The 16,832-nt window shown below is 41.2% G+C and overlaps 1 protein-coding gene across 3 annotated transcripts; it reads right to left on the bottom strand.

Annotated features, from left to right (window-relative positions):
• Positions 1-143: 143 nt before the first annotated feature.
• On the bottom strand, positions 144-13,374 carry arnt (aryl hydrocarbon receptor nuclear translocator). 3 transcript variants are annotated; one of them, XM_027171601.2, is made up of 21 exons: positions 13,088-13,374; positions 11,175-11,265; positions 11,024-11,062; positions 10,841-10,888; positions 9,894-10,107; positions 9,276-9,489; positions 9,077-9,179; positions 8,803-8,868; positions 8,596-8,681; positions 8,371-8,447; positions 7,948-8,082; positions 6,972-7,046; positions 6,678-6,829; positions 5,977-6,102; positions 5,566-5,650; positions 4,959-4,989; positions 4,615-4,711; positions 4,363-4,519; positions 4,099-4,270; positions 3,738-3,880; positions 144-2,594 (listed from the first exon to the last, which is right to left on the bottom strand). In XM_027171601.2, the coding sequence occupies exons 1-21, from the start codon at positions 13,104-13,106 to the stop codon at positions 2,508-2,510; spliced, it is 2,217 nt and encodes a 738-aa protein (XP_027027402.1). In that variant the 5' UTR covers positions 13,107-13,374; the 3' UTR covers positions 144-2,507. The 3 variants fall into 3 exon arrangements, with proteins under 3 accessions (XP_027027402.1, XP_027027404.1, XP_027027405.1); XM_027171603.2 differs by lacking the exon at positions 10,841-10,888; XM_027171604.2 differs by lacking the exon at positions 5,977-6,102 and having other exon boundaries at positions 13,088-13,373.
• Positions 13,375-16,832: the final 3,458 nt, after the last annotated feature.

The raw sequence follows: 16,832 nt of genomic DNA, 5'->3' as shown, positions 1-16,832 counted from the left end.
TGAATATATTAACATTTAACCTGTTTGTACATCTGTACGCCTCCGATGTCTTACTAATAACCTACCTCACAAAATACCAGGAAAAGCATATTTCTTTTTGACAATATAACAATTTAATACAAAAAGCCAATTTCTCTTTAACATTTATACACATATATATATATATTTTTATTTTTTTAATTTACGTTCATATATAAACTGCATTTTCACGACTGCAGTACTGGTTTAAAAACAAACTAATGAAAAACAACAACAATTAAAAAAAAAAAAAACAAGAATAAAATCGATCAACCTCGTCACATCCCTCCTGCCTAATTTGCATATGCAAATCAGATCACAAGTAAGACACGCCCCTTAACAAACATGTAACCAATTCTTTAAAAAAAAGAAAAAAGAATCCACTTAAAAGCAACTACAAAAAAAAAACAAAAAAAACAAAAACACGAGTCTTTGGATTGAAGACTTCTTTCGAAGTTCATAGAGAGGAAGAGAGAAGGATGAAAAGAAATGCAAAAGGGATATAAACTACACTCCTGGTAAAAGAGCAGGATTTTTTTTGATGTGTGAAAAAATATATATATATATTAAAAAAAAAGGGATAAAATAATATCAGAACGTTTCCAGCTTTAACGTAAAAATGACGAGCTGTACGATAGTGTGGATCATTTTCAAAAATAAATAAATAAATAAATAAGCACTCTTTGACCTGATTGCATAAGGGAATATTTCTCTGCAGTGTAAAAACTTTTACCTGGACATCACGGAGCCAAAAACACACTGGGGTTGGAGCTGTTCATGATCGCATTCACCTTCACTAAAACCCCAGTTCCTCAAAACATGACGCTGCCGCCACCACCACCACCACCACCACCACCACCACCACCCCATGCTTCACCGTGTTCATCAGACAATCTACAGTTACCAAACGTTTCCATATAAAAGTTTTTCTCGGCTCTGTATTCAGATAAAGGATTCGCAGGAGATGGTAATCACACGTAAGGAGCGTCAGAAAGACCTACAGCTCCTTTATAATGATCTCACAGGGTGTACATACTTATGCAGCTATGATATTCTGGGTTTTTGGTTCATTGTATACGTTATACAATCATTTGCACGTTAAAGCTGGAAACAAATATAATGTTTTTCCCCCCTTTTCACTGAATCACAAAAAAGCTGCAGTTTTAACATCGTGTCTAGACTTTTAGATACTTAGATATCCGTCGTGCACGTAACGTTTCGAAGTGGCAAAAAAAAAAAACAAACACTGGAATCTTTGGATTGTAAATTTCATCTGAAGAATAAAGTAGAGAAGAACAAATGGAAACACATGCAAACACCTTTGACAAGGGAAAAGTAAAAAATCTGAGCATCACAGATTTAAGCTATTGAATAATTCAATATTTGCAACATTTTCAGGCCACGCCCCCAGACACGCCCCCGGACATCATTATTATGAATAAACTTAATTAAAAAAAAAGCAAAAAAAAAAAAAGCCACAAGCCAAAATTAATTCCATGATTCTGTAACAAAGCAGGTGATTATATTTAAACAGCTCGATTTCATCTGATGTATTGGGTGTTTTTTTTTTTTAAATTAGGAACAATATTCAAAAAACAATTGTGTATACACACACACACACACACACACACACACACACACACACACGCACATGCACATGCACACACACAAAAAAAAGAAAGAAACATATTTGCCTGCGGAATTAAATACAAATGTAATTACCTTTAATTACTTTTTTTTTTAATTAAAAAAAATAAATTGTATATACAATCGCATTCATGAGGCGTTTAGGGGAAAAGGTTTTGAACAAGTAATCGCCAAAGATGAAGAAACAAAACTGAATAACTGAGCACCACAGTTGTGCTTATAGACTTCTTTGTAATAAGGACAATTCTGCACTTTTCTTTCATTTCTTTTCTAATACAGTGATTGTTCCTTGCGTGTGAATTCCCTTAGGCACGTGTCTGTCATCGTCTATATGATACGATTAGCATCGTTGTTAAAACGTCGTCGCTACCTCTGTGCTCTGCTCAGCAGGGGGCGTCCTACATAGGTAGCGTTTTTTAGGCAGTGCAGTAAAGGCAGTCCCCGTTTGGAAGGCAGGATAAGGACCACCGCTTTATACAAAAATATATCTATTATGCTATGGTCGTTTTGTAAAATATCAAACGATTATTGCTACCGAACGTAAAATCGAACGTCGAAACATTCCTTGTGTTTGGGATAAAACCTGCGAAGGTCTCGGTCGGGGTGTGCGTGTGTTTGTGCGTGCCTCTGGGGGCGCACGGGAGAAACCGAACTCAGTGTGTTGGACTGATTGTGCTCACTTTGTGCACTTGTGCGTGGTTATTAGAACACGGCTGCTTCCTCCGTAGAGGAAACCTCTTACTCTATGAAAAAAATAAAGGTTTCGACAAATCTCCCCTTGTTTTGTTCCTTGAGAAACTAGAGAAGAAGAAAAAGAAGAGGTGAAAGAACGATTAAAGAGATCACTCAGGAAATGGAGGGAACATGGGCATTTCGGTGAAGTCTTCGTTGCTGAAGTTCGCAGAAGAATCCAGCATGGACAAAACATCCTGCAGGGGGATAAACAAATACACAAACAAATAAATAAATAAGTAATTGGGGCACAGCTTCCATGGAGATATGTCTGTGTCTGAGCAAAGTAAACTCAAATCTCTGTACCGTACCTCATTAGTACCTTTGTGGCCTATTGACAGACGCGGCTCCCTGTTCTAGTACCTACTGTTACACACTAGGATGATGTCTGTGTGTCTTACTGAGCCCATGCTTAAAAATATTTTGGTTTGCAGTAACAGTAAAAAAAAAAAAAAAAAAAAAAAAAAAAAAGGGTCGTAGATAGGTAAAGATTTTTTTTGAAGTTTCGGTGTAAAAAAAAAAAAGGGTACAAGTTTGGTGATGGTGATTACGTAGGTATGACTTTAAACAAATTAGCATATCATGACGTCACTGACTGGGTCTTCAACCCGTGCCTTCGGGCGCATCATTGCGAACCTTATTTTGATGCCGGACAGTTTTTCCAGAACTTCGTGCCAAGTTAAAGCGGTGTCGAGCTGTTTTAATGAATTTTTTTAGATGTATTATAGCGCCCGAACCCGTATGACTCAGAACGGTGACGCGAACATTTTGTTTACTGCAGCCGCAGTCATCATTACCGAGCGCGAACCGTCGACTCTGACCGTGAATGAGAGAATGAGACGAAGTGAACGCACAGGCCGTAGTGTGACATCCGGTAACCAATAGTGTAAACATAGATGATGTCACGGGTTTTTATTTAAAAGAAAGAGCGTAGCCTTCGTTTGTATGTAGGCCTAGGCAATTTTTATATTTACAATACTTACTAAAATATAATAATTATTATTTTATTGCTTTTGTATTATTTTTTTGAAGAGTCCTAAATTGACAGGGTCGGTCGGGTTACGGCAAACAAGAATATTTTTAAGGATGACCTGACATGTCTTAAATGCTGTGCTAATGATCATGTGTGTGACCGACCTTGTCGTGTGTCTTACTCACTACAATAGCGTCCGAGTGACCTGCTGATGTGAAACTACAATATCCTGTTTCAGGTAGGCGAGTAATAATGTGTGATACGTCTATGTATAGAGCATCGTGTTCATTTAATTACTGCAGTATGTGTGTGTGTGTGTGTGTGTGTGTGTGTGTGTGTGTGTGTGTAGTGCATATATAATACTCACGGTAAACATCTCAGGTTGGCTGTTCTGTATATGAGGATGTGTGTCTGCTGAGTTGTGTGGATGCGGTTGAGTTTGCCACTGCTGCCACGCTGCTGCCTCTGCTGGTCTGGAGGAGAACTGCTGCCCTGACTGGCTCACATCACCTGGGGTGTGGGAGAGAGAGAGCAAACGTATGAGACTGTGACTGAGACACACACACACACACAGACAGACACACACACACACAGACACACAGACAGACAGACACACACACACACACACACACACAGACAGACAGACAGACACACACACACAGACACACACACACACACAGACACACACACAGAAAGCTAAATACAGTCGGTCATCTTTGAGTTCTTACCGTATCCGTTAGTGGACTGGTGATTGCGGGCGTTCATCTGAGAGTAATTACTCGTGTTGGCTGCTACATTTGCTGAGGCTCCGCCCATTTGTCCAAAAGAGGAGGATGCAGAGGAGGAAGGGGGGGCGTTAAAATTTCCCACAGAAAATTGTGGTGACTGACTCTTCCCTGCCTGCAGGTCACAAAGAGACGCTTTAAACTTAATCTATTAAACTACAAAAAAAATTGTCCTTTTCTGATATGATGAAGATGATGATTAATGACCTGTGTGCTGAAAGGAGCCCGTGGATGAGCCCATGCTGCAGGGGTCACAGGGTTTGCGTTCGGTGTCTGAACTGGGCTGCCGCTGTTCACAGGGAGACCAGAGGGGGCGCTCTGACGTGACATGTGGGACAACATCTGGGTTGCTAACGGAGCTTGCCTGGAAAAACGACACGGACGCACAGTTGATCCATGCGATACGTTATTTAATGACACAAACATTTACTACTTCACTATTGTGCCTGAGCGGGGTACCTGAAGGGCTCAGCACGTGGGTTAGTGCCGAATGAGGCAGGACTATAAACCTGCTGTCCAGTAGGGGGTGCACCGGAGGACAAAACCTTAGAATGAGCTGAGAAAGTAATGGGAGAAAATAAGTATTAAAAATTTTTTTATGGGCTTCAACTCACTATGTATGGACAAAAGACCTATTTGACTGTAATAAGGGACCATCAAAAAATCAACAGAACCCAGAACCTGCAAAACAGCAGCGATCTGTCGACTGCATTTAAATATGTACACTGGTGACAAAATGTGTGGTTATTAGTTCTTATTACCAGAGATAACAGGTGTGTGTGTGTGTGTGTGTTCAGCCTTACTTGGATCTGGTCCTACTGGCGGCACTGCGACCTGGGAGTTGGAAAGAGTGACAGGGTGAATGATTCATCCATCCATCTGTGTCTGTCCATCCAAACTAATTCCCCATCTAACACCTTTTCATCCATCTTTCCACCCAACTGAACCTTCTATCATTCCATCAATACAAGACAACAAGAGGGACATGTCTGGGTGGGAGGAGTCAGAGGACATACATAGGGCTTATACATCTATAGAGTGCAAATTATTATAAAGTGGAAATTATTGCATGAATATCCTTTCCACCCATCTAACTTTCCAATCGCCCGTTGTTCATGACACCAACAACCTTTCCACCCATCATTCTACCATCTATTAGTCTTTCCACCAAATCAGCCACTCATCACTCCATCAATAACCTTTCATCGAAAAATCTGTTAACAATCAGTCAGAAGAAAATGTGTTTGTCCTTCCAGCCATGCACTGAAGCAAACCTCATCCTTCTTTCCATCCATACAACAATCTTTAAAATCATTCCATCCATCCATCCATCCATCACCTTACCACATGTTCACCATCGCTCTGGACCCATTAGTAATTAGTAGGTGTAGTTTATCACTGTAGGTTTACCTGAGGAAGAGCCACCTGTCCGGCCTCATAGATTTCCTCTCTCCCTCCACCCTCCATCTCAGCCTGTTGTTGTTGCTGAAGCTGCCTACAACACAGACACATGACGGAGGAACAGAAAGCACAGTCAGAACAGCCACGACCTGCCAATCGCTGTAGCCCGCCACCAATGACCAATAAACCAGTCACCCAGGAAACAGCATCCCATAACCCTGGACACCAACTCCGGGAACCACAGACACCCCAAACTACCCTGTGTGGTCATGCTGATTAGAGCTACACAACTCAGAGAGAAAGATACAGGAAGAGCCAGGGAGATAGAGAGAAAAGCAGAAGGACTGATGTAGAGGGCAGTCCTTTTCGGGGGTTGGAAAGAAGGGCACGAGGGGGTATAATGGGGTTATCTGGTCTCACCTGCTATGTTTTGCTTGCCCCGGGCTGGAGGCTGGGGGGCAGCTGGGGCTGTTCTGCCCCAGAGGGGCAGGCAATGCCCCCCTGGGGGAGGACAGAGGGGGGAGAGAGTCCTGATTCGGAGCTTTACTGTCAAAGAGGGATGGAGGGATTAGGGGAGAAGTGAAGATCCAAGACCAAAGTGGATTTACACTATTTACACTTCCATCTGTTTATTTGCTATCAATCCGGCTGTCTCTGTCTTTCACACACGCATTTCTTCCCCATTCAGGGGCACAATGCTGCTCTCATAGCAATCCGTTCAGATGTTTTGTCGAGAAAATAAAGAAACGTTCACGCAAAACATACATCAAATTGTAAAATGTGCAAATCTGCTTAAATTCTGATACACTTGGTTTGCTCCGTCCGTCCGTCCGTCCATCTATCTATCCATCTTAATCCGTCTATCTATCTATTATCTCCTCTGTACAACTTTCCAGTCTTTCCTGTTATCTACCTGTTCATCCTTCTGGCTCCTGTCTGTAAAACCTGTACATATTGCTGTGTGTGTCTGGTCGAGGGTAGACGAATATATTTGATGATATAACTTCTTTCCTTAAACGAGCACCGCAGTGTGTGCGTTGTGCGTACGTTGCGTTTACGTTGCGTGTACATTGCGTGTACGTTGCATGTACGTTGCGTGTACGTTGCGTGTACATGCTCACTTGACATTAGTGTTGGTACAGATGATGTATTCGATCTCCTCCGAGTACGGATTCTGGAAAGTGAAGGAGCTCGTCCGCATCAGGATCCACTCGCCTGATTTCGTGCAGAAGCGAAACATCACGGACAGAACCTGACCCCGGAGCTTGACCACCTGGATACGGAGTTCGAAGGTTAAGTCAGTGGAAACGTGCACGCAATTTCATCATCATCATCATCATCATCATCCCTAAAGACTATCAAATGCTGGGTTTCATACAATGTGTATTTTCCTTTGACCATTTACAAGAACACACCTGCTGAAGGCTGTCCCTCAGGAGTCCCTGGTCTTCAGGATGAGCCAATTCTAGAAAGTTCTTTCCCAGAAGATCCTACACACACCAAAATATGGTCTATATAAACAGCTAGTATGTCCATCAGAAAAATAACAAAACCCGTTCTTTTAGTTCAGAATTGGGCTGGGCGATAAAACGATAACGATATGTATCGCGATAGACACGTGATCGATATCAATAAAAAATTTGTTCGATAAAACATTTGATATTTTTTTTATTCTTCCTCGGAAAAACAGAGGTTGCGAAGCACTCGCAACAAAGGCACTCGCTCTCTGGTAACCTAGCAACGTAAGGAGTGACACGCTAACAGCCAATCATGTAACAGTATCAGGTTTGGTTGCGCCACATCGTTGTCTCATGCCGGTCTGCTGTTACTTTATGTTACTGTAGTGTATCAGGTTTGTGTTTTATATTACAGACGTATCTCAGTCTACCTCGGTTTTATTTCTCTTTACAAAACACTGCACATATTTTACACACTTTATTCACCAGAAGGTGAACAGCTAGTGAACTTCCTAACACTAAACTCTCAGGTTTCTCTGTGTTTATATTTAACACTTTGCACTATTTTATTACACCTTATTAAGCATTTCTTACATTTTCTTTCATTTTGCACCTTAAATGTTAAGAGATAATAGTTAAGTGTTCGTTGTGACTTTAGACTCATGTTTACATTATAATTATTGGAGGTTTCCTGGTTGTCGACATTTCTGTCTTAATAACTGAGGGGATTCTGATCAGAGGAAGGTTAAGTTTACAATAAAAATGTTTATATCTAATATATTTTTCTCCTGGTCCTTATTTTAAAGGTGTCATAAAAAATATCAATAATTATCGATATCGACCGATATGACACACTGATATCGTGATACAGTTTTCAGCCATATTGCCCAGCCCTAGTTCAGAAGTCACACCGGCACATTTGTCTGAGACCTACCTGTGGCTGGTAGCCAACTGTAGCCACACAGCGATGATCCACGAACGTAAACGTCCCCTGACAATTGTGCCGAGAGATAAACTCCACCGGTACACTGATCGTGCTCATGTTGTTGTCGCTGGGGCAACACGTCACCTAGACGACAGACATGCGGATAAGGATGACGGGATGAGTAAGTTAAAGAAGCTACGGAATTCAGGACTGACACACCCACACCCAGACACACCCCCACACCCAGACACACCCCCACACCCAGACACACCCCCAGACACACCCCCACACCCAGACACACCCCCACACCCAGACACACCCCCAGACACACCCCCACACCCAGACACACACCCAGACACACCCCCACACCCAGACACACACGCACACCCAGACACCCAGACACCCCACCCCCACAGAGACAGACACACCTACCTGCAGCCTTCCTATAGCTACTAGACAGTAGCGGTTGCCCTGTCCGGTCTCACACTCTTCTTCAGACAGAGAAACACCTGAAAAATAATTATTGAGACACCTGAACAGTGGAACCCTGGAGATCCGACTGCACTCGGGACAGACAAGCCTGTGTAGACAAAAGTGCTACTGTGTGTATGCGTGTGTGTATGCGTGTGTGTATGCGTGTGTGTATGTGTGTGTTACCTGTAGGAGGCCAGGATCGGATATATCCTGTGCAATGCACCACCACGTACTGAGGCTCTCCTTCTTTAGCAGGACCCAAGCCACACCTCACATACAAATATAGAAAAATATACACACATACATATATATATATAAAAGAAAAAAAAAATCACACACACACACACATTAAAACAAACAGGAGAAAACAAGGAGTTTTAGGGCTATTACCTGTTTCTGCTCTTTAGAATGCCGAGTCTGTTCATGGTCATGGGCTCCACAGGACTCGAACCGCACCTAAGAGACAAGCATTCGACACTTAACACATGAGCACACTGATGTTCTGTGGCTGTAAAAGGAAAACGCAAGAACAGAAGAGTCACCGAAAGCCAACAGTCTGACTGAAATAAGCCGTGAAATCAATCAGCCTGGCCTGTTCCTGAGATTGCTTATAAGACTGTACTTCGGCGTGCGCAACATGGCGTGCGCACTACTGACGTCTCACCTCATTCTGCAGATAAACGAGCGTCGCGCCCCCATGCTCATTCTCACGGACGACTGGCTTCCCTCCTTCTTCACCGTGCCTGTCTTCAGATCCAGCATGCGGCCTGATTCAGATCAGAAGAGAGAGAGAGAGTAAAGTAGGCAGGAAGAGATACAGGAAGAGATACAGGAAGACAGACAGAGACGGAGAGATCCCTCACCGCTGTTGTTGTTCTCAGTGGTGGACAGCTGTTCTCTCAGTTTGTCCTTGTCTTCAGGGTGGAGCTGATCGTACAGAGACGAGCCGAGCCAATCGGACTGCGTCTGATTCAACACTGGCGTGACAGAGTCGGAGACGTATACCACACGCCCGCTCTCGCACGACACCACAAAGAGGAAGCCGTCTGCTGCCTCCAGTATCAGGTGCTTCAACTCCTGCAGACAGACAGGGTGACGGTCAGGATTGACGCCGATTTCGTTATTATCTGAGAGTTTAAACACGTCCTAGGCCAATCCGTGCTGGCTAGAAGAGCCACGTGACTCTCCAACTTTATGCGTGGAGTGATTTAGAATCGGATGGGTGTGTAGGTCAGGGGTTACAGGTTTGAGAAAGGCTTTCTAGTTAACACTGATTGCTACAAATAGTTTGTTACACAATATATATATATATATATATATATATATATATATATATATATATAGTGTATATATTTACTCTAGTAGGAGCTACAGAGAGAGAGGTGTGTCCTCATTTGTTAATATTGGAATTCAGCATAAACATTAACATAAAACAGGTGTGTGTGTGTGTGTGTGTGTGCGCGCGCGCGCAAGACAGAAACCTGATCTGTGAGGAAAGATGGCTTGTATGTGCCGTCTGTTCCAGTGTTGCCGCTGCCCTTCAGAGTCTTCATGTGCGACACAGCCATGCGCAGGATGGTGAGCTTGTCCGGTTTCCGTGCCAACGCGTTGCACGTGGGCACCATCTCCGACAGCTCTGTGATGTATGCGGTCATCTTGTTGCGCCTGCGTCGCTCGATCTCGCTGTGGTTCTCCCTGGGATCAAAAGGTCACCAATGCATACAAGCAAGATATGAAATGAATGAGTGAGATGATACAGCGAGATCAAGTGTAAAAAAAAAAAAAAAAAAAAAAAGACTGGGAGAGAAAAGAGAATAAAGAAGAAGAAAAAAAAAACGTGTGAAAGGTGAAGAAATTCAAATATGTCTAATCTTTCCAAACAAAAGGATGAGTTTTGGGACTGGAGTGTGTGAGTGACATAGCAGGTGAAGGAAAGGAAAGATCTCTTCGGGTCACCTGAGAAGCAGAAACGGAGAGAGACAGACAGACAGATGGAAGGAGGGAAAGAGGGGGGGGGAGAAGAGAGGTCAAGTGCTCAAAAGAAAAGATTTCAGAAAGTGAACATGCAATTCGATGCTTGATTTCTCTTATAAGTCGCAGAGCAGGGAGACTGACGGTTTGTTAAAGACAGCTCTGGAACAACAGATGTGTCTTAAGTTAACAGACAGACCTGGAAGGACAGAGACAGTCGGTTTGCTAAGATTACAGACTCAGACTCGTTCGAAGTGAGAGTAATGCATAGACAGAACCAATACCAAACAAACACCTCTGTATACAGAGAGATGAAGCAGGCAGACAAACATGCCGGCTGGCTTATTAATCCAAAGACAGGAAAACAGACAGGTGGATAGAAGAGCAGGGAGAAGAGAGAGAGAGACGCCACCGTCTCTGCTCATCTCCTTCCACGTCTCCATCCAGCCATCAGTACCTGGCGAACCGCTCCTTGTCATTAGAGTTGCCAGTTTCATCGTCACACCTGAAGAGCGAACAGAAATAAGGGTGGGCTCTCGGGTGGGCTCGTTTTAAGGAGAAGAGAAATGGTGCACTCACACACAGGAAAAAAAAATAAATAAATGAAGATTAAAGAGTTTTAAATGAGATGATCCCTCACCTGAAGAGCTTCCCTCCATCATCATCTTCATAGTCGGAGCTGAACGGAAATAAAAAAAAAAGAATAAATAAAACATTCCTTCTACTACTATTAAGAATAATATTCGAATAAATGTGTACGGATAAAGCGACTCTGCAGACGCCACACTTACGAGGCAGAACGTTTGTTGCTGCTCTTCGGCACGAGGGCTCCGGCGCTGGCGTGAGATCCGGCTGGCACTGACATTCCCAGATCAGGCATGTCTGGAAAAAGAAATCCAGGGCGTATGTCAACACATCTTAAAACACACAGGAAAAACAAACCCTTGCGTTCAGCTCGGCTGTCAGATCAAGCAGCACCAGCTGTTATTAAAAATGGCAGCAGAATCCTGCACGGTACACGAGACGCTGCACTATTTATAATGGTTGTCATTATACGGTCCGTCTAAGGCGGTGTATTAAAAACGGGTTTTGCAGAAGAGCTTTCATTAAATAGGATCCTTACTATCATTACCGTTCCTTCGTCTGTCTCTCTTTCGTTCTGTCTTAAAATGATCAAGACAAAACCTGCAGCTCGTCATGTGACCGTAACAAGCAAAACTCCTAATATACATACAAATTACACACCACATTGTGTTCACACTGTGGGGCTTTTTACACCTGGTCACTTCCTGCGTTTTCTGTGATCCGATAGCTACCCGATGGTAAAAAGACCAGGTCTAATTGCCCTCCGAAACGTTTTCGAGACGGATATAAATCCGATGGTTCGAACCATCGGATATAAATCCGATGGTTCGAACCCCTTCAGGAGGTGGTCTGGGACGCGTTTCAGATGAAACTGGACAGGTGTAAATGAATGTGGTTGTTCAAGCCACATACGTCAGCGCTATACTCCTCCCAAACGGAAGTACGTCACTCGCAGGTGATCTTTCACTCAGGCGTCTCGTCGGGTCTTAAAACACGCTGCTGCCGCCAGCGAAAACGCAGCAAACAGTAAATGCTGTTTTTTGTAACATAATCGTCGTAATCAGTTTTTTCGCATTCTGAAAACCGTATACACCAAAGCATGTTCCATTTCAATTACCCCAGAAATGAGGGCAAATATATTAGCATTTTGGGCAGGAGTAGAAAGATCGGATCGATACCCGATTCGCCGAGACGCGTTTATGTGGCCTGATGTAAATGGTACAGTTTTAACAAATCTGATAGCTATCGGATCAGAGACAACACACGAAGTGACCGGGTGTAAAAAGGCCCTGTGACACCTGATATTACCCTAATACCTGATTAAAGTTTAACACTGATCGAAGGAAGGAGTCTCCAGTGTCAGCACTTTCTAACGCTGTCATCTGTAAAGAACAGTTTAAGGTTGAATTTTCTACAGTAAAAAAATGCCCATGTTGGTTGGATCGATGTTTTTTTTTTCTACAATATTAAAATGTAGCTATAAAAGGAGAGTAATAACGCGATAGGAGTTTAAACGTAAAGGAAACAAAACGGATTAGTTTGACTACTTTTTTTTTTTACTAAAAAGGAGCTACAATGTCATGAAGTAAAAATCATACAGCGACCCGGTTAATAGTTATTAAATAAAAAAACCGCTGTTTTAGTTTTATAACGTTGTAATTCTGCTATCATTCGACAGATACACCTAATATTTATAACACATAAATTCTGTAACATAATCAAAAAATGTCGTCATATTAAAAAACTTTTCCCTCAGTGTTACTATTAGTATTATCTCGGCCCGCTAGCATGGTTAGCTAAACGAACAGGAACTTGCTCGTTTTGACAGCTACACAACAACAATAACGTAAAAAAATATTATTTTTTTGGGCCTCAGAGCTAAAAAAAATGACAGAAAATATGAAATAAAATGTGTAACTTAAGCAGCAAACACTGTCAATGCGAATAGACATAATAAACATTTAGACACTAGCTACATGCTAACATGCTCATTTTCCCCTGTAACACTTTGTAGCTAGTTTAAAATAGATATAAATCAATAAACGATAATATTATTATAAACGATAAAATTTATTATTTGTGTTTATTTATATTAATTGTTATACGCTGAATGACTTACCTGGATTGGAAGACGCCATAGCCGACTGGAAGTGAAGGTTAGCTAGCTAGCTAGCTTTGCTAACACGTAAACAAAAACAAACTAGGTTTTAAAACAAAACACCCAACTTAACTAATATACACTTTTTTTCGAAACAAAATCCGGAATACTTCAAAATATATCATATCACAAGCTGCACTAAATCATTTTCAAGCCGAAAGAATAGTTTTAGTTTCTCCTTGTGTTTTCCAGTTTAAACCCCCCTCCATGTTGATCTAAGATGGCGCTCTGCTTCCAGGAAAACACACACACACACACACACACACACACACACACACACACACACACACACACACACACACACACACACACACACACACACACACACACACACACACACACACACACACACACACACACACACACACACACACACACACACACACACACACACACACACACACACACACACACACACACACAGGTTCATGAGGTAACCTCAGCTGGATTTCCCCACTTTTTTTTTGTATATTATAGCTGAAATATACAGTGAAAACATCAAAATTGATTAAATTATTTCTATTGCTGAAACACTAAACAATTGCTAAGTGCCTGTAATTGCTAGCTACAACTATTCCACAAACTAAAGCAGGAGGGAGATTGAATAGGTTTTTCTGTTTTTTAATTCATAAACAGAAAACAGCGACAACTTATTGTCTTTTCACTCGCCGTTTTCCAAGTGGCGTTCAACATCGTATTGAACGAGAACATTACATAAACTCTATGAGCTACTGTAGATCCTATGGGCAAATATTTACATACAGTACGTAACATCTATACACCTGATCATAGTTCAGATGTCAATGTCAATGTCAACTTTATTTGTATAGCACTATTTAAACAACACATGTTGACCAATGTGCTTTAAATACAAATAAACACAATTTTAATAACAGCAGTACACACATTTACAGTAAAAATAAAAACAAATATTTCAACAAGAGAGATATGCCATGGAAAACAAGTATGTCTTAAGTTGTATTTTAAAAACGTGTATGGAATCAGCATCCCTGACCTACATGGGTAAGCTATTCCAAAGTCTAGGTGCTACTGCCGCAAATGCACGATCCCCTTTCCGGCTTAACTTGCTCCTTGAAATTTTAAGTAAATTTTGAGTTGTTGATCTCAATGTTCTTCCCGTTTGATGTTCAGCTATCAAATCTGATAAGTAAGATTGTGCAAGGCCATGCAGGGATTTATATACCAGTAAAAGTAACTTAAAATCAATCCTGTACTGTACCGGAAGCCAATGCAGGGAGACCAGGGCCGGAGTGACGTGTTCATGTTTTTTAATATTCATTAATAATCTTGCAGCAGCATTTTGAACCTTCTGCAGCCGTAAGATAGAGGCTTGACTAATTCCTTTATATACCGAATTACAATAGTCCAGTCTTGATGATATGAGAGCATGAATTGCAATTTCGAGACTCATCTCGGCCAGATTTCTCAGATGAAAAAAATAGACTTTACAACATGATTTATCTGTGTGTTCAGCTTCAGAGAGCTATCAATGAATACACCCAAGTTTTTAACACATTCTTTAACTTTCATTGACAGTGGGCCAAGATTAAACTCTGCTGCGCCCTTTGCTCCTCTAGGGCCGAACACTACAACCTCCATCTTGTTTTTGTTAAGGTATAAGAAATTAGAAGCCAGCCATGCTTTAATATCAGAAAGGCAGGACATTAAAGGTTCTAGACTATTGTTATTAGTTAGCGGTAGATATATTTATAAATCATCCGCATAGCAATGAATTACTATATTGTGTCTTCTAAAAATATCCCCCAATGGGAGCATGTAAAGTGAAAAAAGTGTGGGGGCCAGAATGGAGCCTTGAGGCACACCACATATAAGTGATGTTGCTCTTGATGTGTATGATCCAAATCGTACTGTTTAGAACCAATTTAGAGCCTTATCCTGCAAACCTACGTATTCTTCTAGCCGTGAAAGCAGCACTGTATGTTCTATTGTTTCGAAGGCTGCAGTTAGGTCTAATAAAATTAGCACTGCTGAATCACCAGCATCCACAGTCATCAATAATTCATTAAAAACTTTTACAAGGGCTGTCTCTGTGGAATGATACTTTCTGAAGCCGGACTGGTAAAGTTCACCAATCTTATTCTGTGCTAAAAAAACAACAACATGTAACTGACTAAACACCACTTTTTCTAAAATTTTTGACAAAAAAGATAGATGAGAGACTGGTCTAAAATTTGTCATCAGTCGGATCTAAGCTGGGTTTTTTTTAGTACAGGTTGCACAAAGGCCTGTTTCAGCATGTTAGGAAAAACCCCTGTATCCAAGCTTTTTTTTTTTTTTACAATCTGAAGAATACTAGGTCCAATAGCCTCAAAGTTTTCTTTCAAAAACCACAGAGGAACCATATCAACAACTGACCCAGTAGGTTTCAATCCAATTACAATTTCCCGTAACTGCTGAAATGTGAGAAGTTCAAATTGATTAAAAATAGCGGTTTGTGTAACAGAACCTAAAAAGTCTCAACTCATTTGCGGGATCGTCCTTCTAAGATTCTCAATGAATCAAGAAAATATCAAGAAAATTCTCGCATATTGATGGGGACGAATCTACATTTAATTTAGGAGGGTTTACTACTGAATTTATAATATTGAACAATGTCTTAGGATTATTAGCATTGTTTTCTATTAACTCGACAAAGTACTTAGATTTAGCTGTTTTTACATACCTCTGAAATTTTTTTAGTGCTTCCTTAAAAATATCATAATTCATTTGCAACTTATTTTTCTTTCACTTTCTTTCTGCCTGCCTACAAGTTTGTCTAAGACCTCTTATCTCATCATTTACAGTAACCATGGATCAGACCTAACTTTGCGCTGTTTATTTTTTTGGGGAGCTACTGTGTCTAACACCTCTTTACAGGCTGAATGCAACCAGTACAAGTGCTCAACACCACCCATATCCTGAAGAACAGAGTCAGACACTTTACACACCTCATTAAACATTGCAACAAATTCTGTACTAGTTGAAGATGAAAAACTGCGAAAGCATTGCAAAGATTTCACAGAATGTCCTATCGTCCAGTTGGTCACATGGGTTTATAGAAGTCTTTGCTACAACCCAAGTCATCAACTAGCACAGATCTGATCACAGCTCTGTGGATGCTTAAAAAAAGGATTCCCTCATTATGTATAACACACACTTATACACTGATCAGTCGTAGCATTAAAACCACCTGTCTAATGTTGTATAGGTCTCCTTGTGCCACCAAAACAGCACTGAAGGTATGGTGATATTTGGCAACAAGACATTAGCAGCAGATCTGTTAAGTCCTGTTTGACCAACACATCCCAAATAGATGGACTCCTATGTTACTGAAACCATACCTGAACAGCATGGTCCTACTGAATGATACCAATGTAGTTAGAGACTACTGTGCAATAATGTTCAGGTAGGTTAAACAAAGTAACATCCACATTAAATACTTTTTTAAAATCGCTCAGATCCTTACACTTGACCGTTTTTCCTGCATCCAACACTTGAGGAACTGACTGTTCACTTTCTATCTAATGTGACCCACCATTTAACAGGTGCCACTGTAACAAGATAATCAATATTATTCCCATTACACAGTTTGTGTGTTTCTTACAGTGTATTTTCTGCCAGCTGATTTAAACACCATCACTCTCACCGTAGCCATGACCAAATTTTTCTTCTTTCTAAAGTGATG

The sequence above is a fragment of the Tachysurus fulvidraco genome, chromosome 3 (genome assembly GCF_022655615.1).
Source record: "Tachysurus fulvidraco isolate hzauxx_2018 chromosome 3, HZAU_PFXX_2.0, whole genome shotgun sequence".
Classification (NCBI taxonomy): Eukaryota; Metazoa; Chordata; class Actinopteri; order Siluriformes; family Bagridae; genus Tachysurus; species Tachysurus fulvidraco.
This window is presented reverse-complemented; position numbering and strand designations above follow the sequence as displayed.

Excerpts from the sequence above, each read along its gene's own strand:
- arnt (XM_027171601.2), bottom strand. Across the intron at positions 8,869-9,076 it reads TCGTTTATCTGCAGAATGAG|GTGCGGTTCGAGTCCTGTGG; the intron begins GTGAGACGTCAG and ends CTTGTCTCTTAG. Across the intron at positions 3,881-4,098 it reads CCAGTCCACTAACGGATACG|GTGATGTGAGCCAGTCAGGG; the intron begins GTAAGAACTCAA and ends CCCACACCCCAG.